General features: G+C 45.9%; 1 protein-coding gene across 3 annotated transcripts in view; it reads left to right on the plus strand.

Moving 5' to 3' along the window:
- heatr1 (HEAT repeat containing 1) overlaps positions 1-11826 on the plus strand; it is a 20818-nt gene extending 8992 nt beyond the window's left edge. For all 3 annotated transcript variants that reach the window (XM_020588722.1, XM_020588724.1, XM_020588723.1), the window contains exons 20-38: positions 135-327; positions 1425-1597; positions 1914-2078; positions 2179-2421; positions 2792-2923; positions 3333-3436; positions 3747-3893; positions 3989-4107; positions 4231-4352; positions 5183-5311; positions 5522-5746; positions 6639-6768; positions 7654-7829; positions 7964-8016; positions 8095-8218; positions 8913-9053; positions 9506-9804; positions 10574-10724; positions 11334-11826. In XM_020588722.1, the coding sequence (XP_020444378.1) occupies positions 135-327; positions 1425-1597; positions 1914-2078; positions 2179-2421; positions 2792-2923; positions 3333-3436; positions 3747-3893; positions 3989-4107; positions 4231-4352; positions 5183-5311; positions 5522-5746; positions 6639-6768; positions 7654-7829; positions 7964-8016; positions 8095-8218; positions 8913-9053; positions 9506-9804; positions 10574-10724; positions 11334-11777 (3270 nt within the window). In that variant the 3' untranslated portion in view covers positions 11778-11826. The remainder of the gene's footprint in view (positions 1-134; positions 328-1424; positions 1598-1913; positions 2079-2178; positions 2422-2791; positions 2924-3332; positions 3437-3746; positions 3894-3988; positions 4108-4230; positions 4353-5182; positions 5312-5521; positions 5747-6638; positions 6769-7653; positions 7830-7963; positions 8017-8094; positions 8219-8912; positions 9054-9505; positions 9805-10573; positions 10725-11333) is intronic.
- The last annotated feature ends 272 nt before the right edge of the window (positions 11827-12098 follow it).

Raw genomic sequence — 12098 nt, forward strand, 5'->3', positions numbered from 1 at the left:
CTTTTGGCTATTGTCTGGCTATTGTACAGACATGAGAGTGGGATCATTCTGAACAGAGAGAAAAATTAAGAAGAGGGTCTTAAGATGGCTCATAACAAGACAAGGGCTCTTAAACCTCTTTCCGTCTCTTCCAGGTCCACCTGCGTGAGCCAGTGATGCTCTTCAGGTTCCTGTGCGTGCTGTGGGGGTACAGCTGTAACCATGGAGACCAGCTGGACTTGAAGGTCGGGGCTGTTCTGCAGACTCAGGCCCTATACATGGGTAGAGGTCTGCTGAGCGTTCAGTCTGTCGCCATGCTGGAGGAGCTGGCAGCTGCCAACTCGCCTGGTAAGAAGAGGAAAGTCAGTGTGATAGTATCAGTTCTTTGTAAGGGGGTTATGTGGGTAAACTACTACTGATGCAAACAGACAAGCCATCTTCCTTTTTATTGGCTGCTACTTGAAATGTAGCTGTTTAACTTTGTCATTTGTTTAAAGTAAGCTTGTTAGGATGGCAGCATTTGAGCTGTGACATCAGTGAGTTTGCCTTCCTGTTGATTCTCTGTCACTGACAGTTGCAGTGGGTGGATCACTGTGGAGGGGGGGGGAGTATGATGACATGTGGTTCAGATGTTCATGCTCCCCTCAGGATGAACTTTAACAACTCTGCTGATCATCTGACTTGTCGTCTAGTGTCACCACCAGGTTGACATTCTGTTGTGTCCCATACTTTGGTTTAGGACCACATCCCATCAGCTTCAGCTGCACACTGTGTTTACTGCTGATTAGTAAACGTTAGCATGCTAACAGGCTAAACTAAGATGCTGAACGAGGTAAACATTTTCTCTATCAGCATGTTGGCATTTAGCTCAAAGCACCAGTGCTGAGCTACAGCTTCTAAAGAGGCTGTTAACTGAGGATCTGCCCCCACCCTACCCCAATAGACACTAAACTGTCCAATTGCATTTGTCCTCGTTTACTAAAGTAATGCACCAAAGTTTTGTGCTGATAATGGAAGAAAAGCTGCATTTCACACTCTGTATTTTACAGGCTGGTCATTTTCTCTATTAACAGTATTTTCAACAGAGACTAAAACAATGAATTGCGTCTACTCACTGTCAGTCTCCAGCCTTATTCATCAGTGCCATAGACCTTCTGTTGTTCAAAATCCATTAAAAAGTGCAACACACTGCTGAACTGGGTGACATGAAAATGACCGGCCCATTCTATTAATGTTCCTGTTCAGAGGTACAGAATGTGAGAGGAGGGTTTCTGAATGCTGAGCCTGACCGAGCCCCACAGCAGTGAAAGCACATGTCTGAGAAATGTGGTCCAAGTGGTTAGGCCATCTGTTATGATGACGACAATCATTCGATTAGATCATTAGGAGTTTGGAGCCAACTTCAGAAACTGAGCCCTCTGTGTGTGTGTGTGTCTGTGTGTCAGTGGTTCCGTCCTTGCTGTGTTGTCTCTGCTCACCGGTTCGTGAGGTCCGGAGAGCAGCCCTTGGTGCCCTGCAGAACCTATCAGGAGCCAGCACCTCTCCCTTTCAGCCAATCATAGAGAAGCTTCTGAAGACATCAGAGGAGCTCATCGCCGACCCTGCGTACCTGAGCACGGTGACCATTTTCAGTTTATCCACCAGTTATTTTCTGTCCATCAGTTTGCTTGTAGGACAGAACAAGAACAGAAATTATTTTATTTATAAAGGTAACAAATAGAGAAAGGTAGAAAAATGTCCTTTTCTAAGATATAACCAGAAAATATATCCCAACAGGAAAAGGGCTATTTTCAAGTAATCAGAAGAAACTATGCACTTTGATTTAATTTGGTTCTACTTACAATAAGAACGGAGGTTTTGTTAGTTGTCGTACATACAGACAGCTGTGTGTCTCGTGTGTGTGTGCGCTGACTATCTTCATGTTAACCCTGCAGGCTCTCGGTGTTCTACACAAGCAGTGTGTGTCTAGTAAAGTGACGATGCAGCAGAAAAAGTTAGAGACATCGTTGCAGCAGCTGCTGCAGTGTGTTCAGACACCCTGCTGTCCCTCATACAGCGCCGCCACCCTGCTGAGAGTGCTGAGCCAAGTCAATGGACAGGTGACAGCAGAAGCACACCTGTACATCCAGAACATCACACAATCGGTGATCAAAATTGTTTCTGACTGGCCTTGTCTTCTCTCTGCCTCCCTTGCCTCAGTCTGTCCTGTCTGCCCTGCTTCCTGTCCTGGATCGGCTCCTGGACCAGAGCAGCCCCGACGCCCCCACCCTGCTCCAGGACGAGGCCCAGCTGATGCAGCTCATCCTGGGGAAGTACAGTGAGGCATCAGCCCCCCTGCTGGCCAAGGACCAGAACTGCCTGGATCTGTTCATCAGGGCTCTGAAGACCTCCACCCTGCCACACCCCGGCATCCCCAGTTGCCAGATTATCGCTCTGGAGCAGGTCTGGATAAAACACGGTTAAACTAGGGATTAACTGAAGAATGAAGAAATCTAACAACAAAACCAGGGTTTAGTGTGGTTTAAATCACTAAAATGTGGGAGAGTAATCCAATCCTGCTTCCAAATAAAGGTGAAACAAACACTCAAATAAGGAAATGTAACTTATTTTTCACGACTGGATGAATATTTCAGAAGAGACGTTCCTGTTTTTACACTTCTCACTGAAGACCATTTGAGTGTGTTTAATAACCAGGTTAGAAGCAGAGAGGAAGATGAACAGAATTTTTGTGTCTTGTTTTTTCGGTACTGCTCTCAGCAGACACAGGCGACTCTGTTCTCCATTACTGATGTGTCATCACTTCTCCCTGCAGATCATGAAGCCATTCTTCTCGGCCCTCGGAGATGACATGGTGCGACAGAAGCTGCTGTCGGCAATGTTCGACCTGCTAGTGGAGGCCAGGAGTCCGCTGGTGGCAAACACCGTCAGCAGTGTTTTCAAAGCGGTGAGGAAGCAGAGGGTGACCAGCTGCTAACAGGAACCTGTTTGTGAATTCTGACTAGGTTTAGACCTTATCCTGCACATGGGGCAACAGCTGCAGACATGTACTGTACACATGGTGCCAGCAAGACCTGAGCTTGGCTGAATGCTCCTCCAGCTTCTGTGATATTTTGCTGACAAAATTATTACTAATCTGGGAAATAATCAGTGATTAAAAAAAAAAAGTAGTTCTTAGCTGCAGCTCTACATTTGGCACTGAAACCAAACTATCTATACTGCTGACCACTTGAGTCGACTATAAATCCAGCTTCTGAGTGACGGGTGGTCCAGGCTTTATTCAGGGGCCTGGTCTGGGCCTGAATGCAGTAAAGAGAGTTACATGACATTAACTCATAAAACCTTCTCTTTAACAGATTGTGATTGACGGGCAGCTGGTGGCCAATGAGCTTGCTCCACCAGAAAAACCTAAAATCTGTGTGACGGTGCAGCAGACCCGCAGGAGCAAAATGAATCAGAGGTATCTACAACATGTGCTCTTTGTCCTTAAGGTCTGGCATTTCCTCTCTGGTTGTTTCGTTCATCAACCAACATAAATCTGCATTTAGAAATTTGCTGTGAGCCAAAACTGCAGTTTTTGCTAGAAATAATCTCCAAGTTCTGACTATAGGAGTTAATTTTTTTTGTGAGATTTGTAGAACACCTGCTCACATCCCATTTAAAAAATAAAACCAAGTGTGTTCCTATAGCAAAGTGGCATGTTTCTGCTCCAGTCCAAAAACATTAGCTTCAGGAACAAAGACAGATGTGAAGCTGTGTTCTCTGATTAGGAAACCTCAGGAGAGCGGTGAGGCGGGTCCAGACGGGGGCGTTGTGTCATGGCACAGAGTTACCTTGATCCTGGAGCTGCTGCAGCACAAGAAGAAGCTGCACAGAGCCCAGATGTTGGTGCCAGTTCTGTTCTCTCTGCTCGCCAGGTACGGTCACATTCTGGTGAAAAATGTTTGTGAAGTCGTCCCTTTGGACGAGTGCATCCTGTCTGAACTGCTGTCTGTTTCTGCTGTGTCGTCAGGAGTCTGGAGCCAGGGTCAGGTGACCAGAGCAACATGGAGTACACCAAACAGCTGCTGCTCAGCTGTCTGCTCAACATCTGCCACAAGCTGTCTCCTGATGGAGCGCCTGTGGCTCCAGGTCAGTCGGCAGAGAAAGAGTTAAACTTCACCTGCAGTCGTTGACCACTGACGGGATTTGACAGAATGTTGTGTAACATGTAGCCGCCGTCACAGCTGTAGTGATTTTGTGTTTTTTTTCTAGATGTTCTGGATGAAGATAAGTTCAGTGTGGAGCTGGTGGTTCAGTGTATCAGAGTGTCCAACATGCCACAGACTCACCACCACGCTCTGCTTCTGCTGGGCACCGTCGCCACCATCTTCCCTGTGAGTACTTCAGTATCACTGGATGAAAATCTTTGTGTGCTTCTAAACACACTGGGGGTGGGCCGGGGGTTATTGGGTTCATGTGCTGAGGTTTTCTCCTTTGTTTAGCTTCTTTCTACTGTGCTTGTGAAGAGATGCAAGTGATTAATTTAGAGAAGAGGCTGCGAGAAAAGGAGCTGAGGCTGTCCATGGAAGAGGAGCGCCCATAGTATGGTCTCACTCTGATGACCCCCCCACCCGTAACTAGTCCCATCTTCATGCCATCCTTCAGTATGTGAGGGGTTCTTCATCATGTTCTGGTCCCATCAGAGCTGGATCAGTGTGGAGAAGCTGTAGTTTGTTCATATGTGAGCAACACAGGAAAATGCTGGAAGTCCAGGTTTATGTGTAGAGCAAAGATTTAGAAATGGACAAATGTACTGAAGTATATTACAGACAGAAATAATCACTGACAGATAGATGTTTAGTTTGACACCAGATTCTGAAAGTATTTCAGGACAGGGCTCCAGGTCACAATGGAGGAGTCGGGAGAGGAGCCCAGACAGTTTCAGGTGTGACAGATAAAACCTGGACTGACATAGGTTTATTTTCCTGATTTGGGTCTTTTGAAACCGCACATCCTAACTGACCTGTACCTGACCTTAAAGTACTTCAAGAGAAATCAAAGTATGAACACTGATTGTGCAAACTGCTGACGAGCGTTAATCAAACCAGATATAATCCATCAGGGCTAGGATTGTAAATAATTAAGACCATAACACATCAGTGAAGCAGTTTGTTCACTGCCACACTCCTGACCTGAGCACCGGTGTGTCCTCCTCATCCTCCAGGAAAAAGTCCTGCACAACATCATGCCCATCTTCACGTTCATGGGAGCCAACATCATGCGTCTGGATGACGCCTACAGCTTCAGGGTGATCGACAAGACAGTTCAGATGGTCATACCTGCCCTGATCAAGGTGAGATTTTTACATCACAATTTATACTTTGTTTTCTGTGTTTATGCCATGAAATAAAATAATATAACTTGGCGTCAGTGTAGAATATGTTGTATATCTCCATTTTGAGCAGAAACAACACAGAGGAAAATCTCCTTGTCTCCTGTTCATGTTGTTTTCATTCTCCCCTGTGACTCTGCCCACCTCTCCATCTCTCCTCCTCCTCCTCAGGCCCACCAGCTCTCTGACATCACCTCTGCGGCTCACCTCGACGCTGTGGTGACGAGGATCGTGCACGTGTTTGCTGACGCACTGCCTCACGTGCCTGATCACCGACGGCTGCCCATCCTCACCCAGCTGGTGACCACACTGGGCCCCGCCCGCTTCCTCTGGGTCCTAATGCTGCTCCTGTTCAAGCTGCACGCCACACAGGCTGCCAGTTCTGTGACCGAGAAGGTGTGCTGTGTTTTCTGTGTTTGTCAAGTTATGGTGGCGAGGTTACTGTTCCAGCGTGCATGTCTTACTGCCCCACACTGTGCTGTTTGTGCAGCTGTTTGTCTCTTTGTCATCTGTTTCTGCTTTTCCTGGTTCAGTCAGTGTGCAGTAACTCAGCACAGTGCTGTATAATGTACACTGTATAATGTTTTTATAATCAGCTAAACCTTGTGATTATTTTCTTGAATATTAATTGTTTAGTCTATAAAATGTTGGAAAAATTTTAAAAATCATCATTGCGGTCTTCTAGAGCCTTGGGTGTTGTCTTCAGACATCTAGTTTCCTCTGGCCAGTGGCCCAAAACCAAGAGAAATTCAGTTTATCAGTGCAAGTCTTGGAAAATCAACAGAGTCACATTTCAGAAGCTGGAACCATTAAATATCTTTGTAGTTTAGCTTGAAAACAGATGAACAATTAAGCAGTTATTAAAATAGGTGCAAAATACTTTATATTTTTTTTGTTCAATCGACCAGTCAAATCTTATTTACTATATATTTTTATTGTTGTGTCGTTGTTGTTGTATTGCTCTGCATCCCCTTACTTTTACTTACCCTTACATAGATCTGAGTGTTCTGTCTTTTATTGCATGCATGCTCATTAACTACTGCAGCAGTTTGTTAAATGTTTTCTGGATAAGTGTGAAACAGCTATCCAGGGAGTGCAAATGAGCCACAGACTTGATGCCAACTCTGGTACGCTTACAGCTGTGTGTGTGTGTGTGTGTGTGTGTGTGTGTGTGTGTGTTACTGTGCTTTGTCCCTGTTAAATTAGCCAGAACATAAGTACAGTTGAAGGTGTTGTTTGGACTTGTTCCACTGAAACATGGCTCATGTTTCTGTGGGTGTGTGTGCAGGATGTAGCTCTGGAGAGAGACGTGGACTTCTGGATTTCCCTGTGCTGCCAGTTTGAGGTGGCCGACCAGCTCAGCTCCCTCATCAACATCCTGAAGTTCCTCCTGCAGCTGCCGGACGACAAAGACGACGGTGAGATGTCTGACACAAACATCTGTCTCAGTCCAATAGCAGGTAGGGAATGAAAACACGAGCTGAGGGGTGTTGTTTCATCAGTTAGACATGAATGTGACAAGGATTTCTGGAGTAGAAAAGGATAAGTGACAACAGAACACTTTTTATCTTGTGATCCTCAAACTGGACCTGAGCTCTCCCTTGGGTTCTTTTCTCCAAAACCATCTCTGATACATCAGGAGTTGATGCTGTTCCTGTCACTGATGCCGTTACTCCAGCACGTATCAACACAAAACTGTTTGTCAAGGATCAAAGCTAAAATCAGGAACCACTGATGCGCACCGTGGGATGGTGAAGTCATTATTTGAACTGAGGTTTTCATCCCTTACAAGCAGATATAAGCTCCTTTACCTGCCTGTATAAACTGAGAGAAACTACGGTGCCACCTGATCATTACAAAAACAGTCCAGACTAGAGAAGCAACTTAAAGAAAACAAACTTAAGAAAAAAACTACCAAAGGAAAATACCGGATAAATCTGATCTAAATTAAGCACAGTAATATTCAAAACAAATACTAAGAATTAGTGAAACTAACAAAATAACAAATAGCTCCTATAAAACCTTCTCACTGACCTTGAGGACTGTAAAGTAACAACAGTTGGTGCCTGTTAAAACACACCGTGCACATTTTCTGACCGGTTCATCTCAATGTAAACTCCACTGTTTCAATCTCCTAACTGCTGATGAGAACTGGTCATCAGCAGGTTGGAATACGTTACCAGATGAATAACAACAATCACTGGGTCATGTCAGAAAAGCAGCGGTGTAAAGCAGCAGAACTTGAAGTAAAGCTCCCAGTATAAACTCAGAGATTTGGTTCAGGATGTTTCCGTGGTTTGCAGCTCCAGTGAAACGCTCTGTCGGTCGCCGAGGGGGCAAAAGGAAGGAGGAGGAGGAGAAGGTGGAGGATCTCATCTTCAGCCTGGAGGCTCACAGCAGCAAAGAGCTGCGACACTTCAAGTTCCTCTGCGTGTCCTTCATGGCTCAGCTGCTCGGCTCGGCCAGCTTCATCGAGAAGGTGGGTGATGCCTCCGTTCACAACACACGGCCCAGCAGCTGCGTTCGTTTGGAAACAACCTCAGAAATAAAAATTAGGGAGACTATAATTTAAGAAAAATGAACAACAATAAAATGTTTGACCATGTGTTTCAGATTGCAGATGGCAGCGACGTTGGGGATGAATCTCTTCAGCAGCTGCAGCAGAAGTGAGTTTGTTCAGGCAGGTAATGAAAGAAAATGTCTTAAACTTCACACAATGGCTGAAGAGTGGCTGTTTGTTGCAGGTTGCTGGAGGAGATCCTGTGCTACCTCCACAGCGTGGCTCGCTGTGTGGAGGAGAACGCAGACAAGCCCACCACCAAGTTCTGGAGGGTTCTGCTCAGTAAGGCCTACGATGTTCTAGATAAGGTTGGTGTTTGTACTTTTCACAGTAACATTTAGCTCAACTGACTGCTGCTTTCTAATTAAAGTAACTACTAATACTGCTGTTATGTGAGCTGTATGCCTTCACCTGCTGCTCCACAAGGCCGGTGACTTTCTCTATTTGGGTTGTTTTGTACAAATCTCATCTAGAGATTAAAGTCAACTATGAATTTAAAGGTACAGATTATGCAACTTTTAAAATAATGTCTGATGATAGTGTAATTTCCTTAAAGGTTTGAGCCAAAATACAGATGGACAGAAGCTGAATTGTCTTGGTAGTTGATAAAACAAAGCAGAGCCTGTAACATGTAAACATTAAAGCATGTTGGGCAGAAACCAGGTGTTAGAGCAGCAAACTGATCAGTAAGATTTATCTTCAGATTTATTGCTGTAAATGGTCAAACGCAGCAGTAGATGTTTTTGATTATTGTAATTAAGATGATTCAACCGGATATTTTTGATTACTGTTGGTGCACCTTTTACCTTTGATAGTGTGTAGCAGTCAGAAAAGAATCAAACTGCGGACGTTTAATAGGAGGATGCTCCACTCTGATGCATTTTTATTAATGTTTCATCCTGAACATGAAACAGCCTCAGTGAGAAAGTTAGTGATGACAGTGACTCTCTCTCTCTCCTGCTTCCACTGAATGCGTCCTCACCTTTGCCCTCTATTGTGCAGGTGAACGCCTTGTTGCCCACAGACAACTTCATCACGGTGATGAGGGGACTGATGGGAAATCAGCTGGCATCAGTCAGAAGAAAGGCCATGGAGCTGCTGAACAACAAGCTACAGCACAGGACGCAGTGGGATGAGCAACAGGTGGCACAGTTTCCATGTAGCGTAGCATGAACAGTGATAAACAATGAAGTTTATTTCTAAGGCTTTCATCAGAACCAACAGTTAGTGTGCTTTCCAAAAGGTAAACTCGCCCATACACATTACAGTATGTAGACAGACAGCAGCAAAAAAAGGTCAGGGAACTGTTTGGAATGGCCTGGTTTTCTACATAAAGTGGTCGTGACATGATCAATCTTCATCTAAGTCCTGAGCACAGACAAACAAAACGTGCTGAAGATGATGCCACACAAACAGTTTTTCATGTCTATCATTATCAGTCATTAAACATTCAAAGTGCTGGTGGAAAACTAAACAAAGCCTTGGATTTAATAACTGGTGGCTATGACTCACAGGCCCATTTGTTTGATTGTCAACTTTTACTAATGTCAGTGTGATGCAGCTCCTCATCAGTGTTCCCCGTGTCTCTGTCCCAGGTCACCATGCTGCTACAGCTGGCTGGCGACCTGCTGAGCATTGTGCGTAAAGGTCACAATAAGGTCACGGAGGAGGTGGCGGACCAGGCCATCAACCGACAGACAGCGCTCTACAGCCTCAAGCTGCTCTGTCGCAGTTTTGGATCCGACCACCAGGAGGTGTTTGTCCCCATCCTGCTGCAGGCGGTGGAGATTGTCACATCGGCAGAGGAGGAGAAGAATGTGACAGGCAGCGCTCTGCTCTGCATCGCTGAGGTGGTCAGCACGCTCAAGGCGCTGGCCATCCCACAGCTCCCCAGGTCTGTATGTCACAGGAGGGAGACACGGGGTTTCCACCTTAAAGTCTTAACATATCCTAAATTTGATTGTGATGAGTCTTCAGAGTTATTGATCATATTTAGGTTAAGCTGATAATTTTAGCATTAAGTTGACGTTTACTTCTGTGAATTTTGTGGAAACGTTGAGGAGACACAGTAGCACTGCCTGTGTATTTATCACACTGTAATAAAACTACAAAACCTGACCCACCCGGAACTGCAGCATCTGCAGACTTTGCAGCCCGGTCAGATTTCATCAGAGAGCAGTGAGTGCGTGGTAACGCAACATCTTCCATCAGTGGTTGTTTGTGTCATTGATCTAATGTGGGGAAGTGAGCACTAATGCCAGCACGACCTGCCCTGTGGTGACTCCTGCAGCACTGCTAAGGGACCTCCTTGCAGCATCTGGGTCTACAGCAACGTTAACAACCGTACATCTTGTTCTGATATCAAGGACAGCGCAGTGGGTGTAACATGTGGTTCCAACAAGGCATTAGTTTGTCACGTGTGCATATCAGAGTTGAAAAAAGAGGTTTTGTGGACTTCACAATCTGTAGCTAAGTCCAAGAAGGAATTTCTTCATATTGAACTTACTCAGCTGAGTTTTCTTCATGTTCTTCACCCGTGTTGATGGGAAATGGGTCTTAATTTCGAAGTGCTTTAAAAAGTCTTGAACTTAGCTTGAGGCAACCTGCAGAACTTGGACTGGGTTTGCAATCACCTGGTTGACTTTCATGTGTTTGTTCTGCAGACTGATGCCGGCGGTTTTGCACACGTTGACCGACAGGAAGGAGCTTCTGACGAGTGAGATCTACTTGCTGAGCGCTGTCACTGCCCTACAGCGGGTCACTGAGACACTACCGCACTTCATCAGCCCCTACCTGCAGGACATCACCTCACAGGTACACCGGACTCAGTTTTTGTGCCACCAGAGAAAAATGGATATAAAACTAACGCACACTCAGCAGAAATGCGTGACGTAAGGGTGAAGATGTACTCTTAGAAATTGAGTAAGACAAACACTTCCTGGAGGAGGTGAAGAAACGGATCTGAGTTGGTATGTTTTCATGTGGAGAATTAAGCTGCTGCTCAGCAAGATGTCTGAACATGTCTGAGTGGGTTGAGATCCGCTTCAGAACACAGCAAAGAAAATGTGAACAGTGTTTTGGCTGCTGTGTGGCAGGACTACGGCCTGCTGCAGACCTGCCTGCCAGGACGCTCTGCTCAAATCCAAACATGGCGGTTTTCTCACAGTAAAACTGTTTTAAAACGTAAAATGAAACTAGACTAACATTCAGGCTCCCTCTTGGCTCCGACAGTGTTCTCTGCGGTGACTGTGTGATGCTACCTCTGCTCGGGCCCATTAAGATCCAGCCAACACTCAACCCAGTTAGACCAAGTAGAAACCTCCTGGGCTCTGGTCCCAAGTCAAGTCTCGGTTCCTCAGAACCAGGCTGAATAGCTTCCGTCCCAGGTTCATGTGTGTAGCCACCCACTTCTTGTTCCTGCAGGTTTGTCGGCTGACTCGGCTGGTGGAGACCTCCTGTTCTTCCTCCTCCTCCTCATTTGCCCAGCTGTCAGCATGCCTCACCTCCTTGAGAGGCACCCTTGCCACCAAGCTGCCCCCCCATGGTCCTCCTACCTACCCTCACCAGATGTTACAGCAGCATAGTTGTCGACAGGAAGGTGAGGACCTGCTGGGACGAGCGATGATCTCTAGTGATGTGACGTTCCGTATCGAGGCTTCGAAGCGTGTGCCGAGTAGGGGAGGGGGCGTTTCCGCGATGCGCGTATCGAGGCTTTCGTCGTTTAGGGGAGGAGCTGGAAATGATGACGTCCGAAGCCTCGCTGCCCGGCTGTACCACGTGACTGATTCAGGACGTGGTTCGGAGTTTGCCGCGAGTTTTGACAGCGATATAAACCCCTCAGGCTCCATTCAAAATGTGGGTGTTTGATGGAGAGTTGTGGTCAGTGAGAGTTTGGAGACAGTTTGGATAGAGTTAGAGATACATAGTTTGGATAGAGTTAGAGATAGTTTGGATAGAGTTAGAGATAGTTTGGAGAGAGGTAGAGATAGTTTGGAGAGAGGTAGAGATAGTTTGGAGAGAGGTAGAGATAATTTGGAGAGAGTTTGGAGATTTAGGAGAGTGAGGAGAGAGAGTCAGGAGAGAATGGAGCCAGCTAAGAAGAGGAGGATGTCCCCTGTGTGGGAACATTTTGATCTCATTCCTCCCAACAAGGTATGTACAGTAATATTTCTACAGAAGATTTTTTTT

This window comes from Monopterus albus, unplaced genomic scaffold (genome assembly GCF_001952655.1).
Source record: "Monopterus albus unplaced genomic scaffold, M_albus_1.0 scaffold607.1, whole genome shotgun sequence".
In the NCBI taxonomy this organism is placed as follows: Eukaryota; Metazoa; Chordata; class Actinopteri; order Synbranchiformes; family Synbranchidae; genus Monopterus; species Monopterus albus.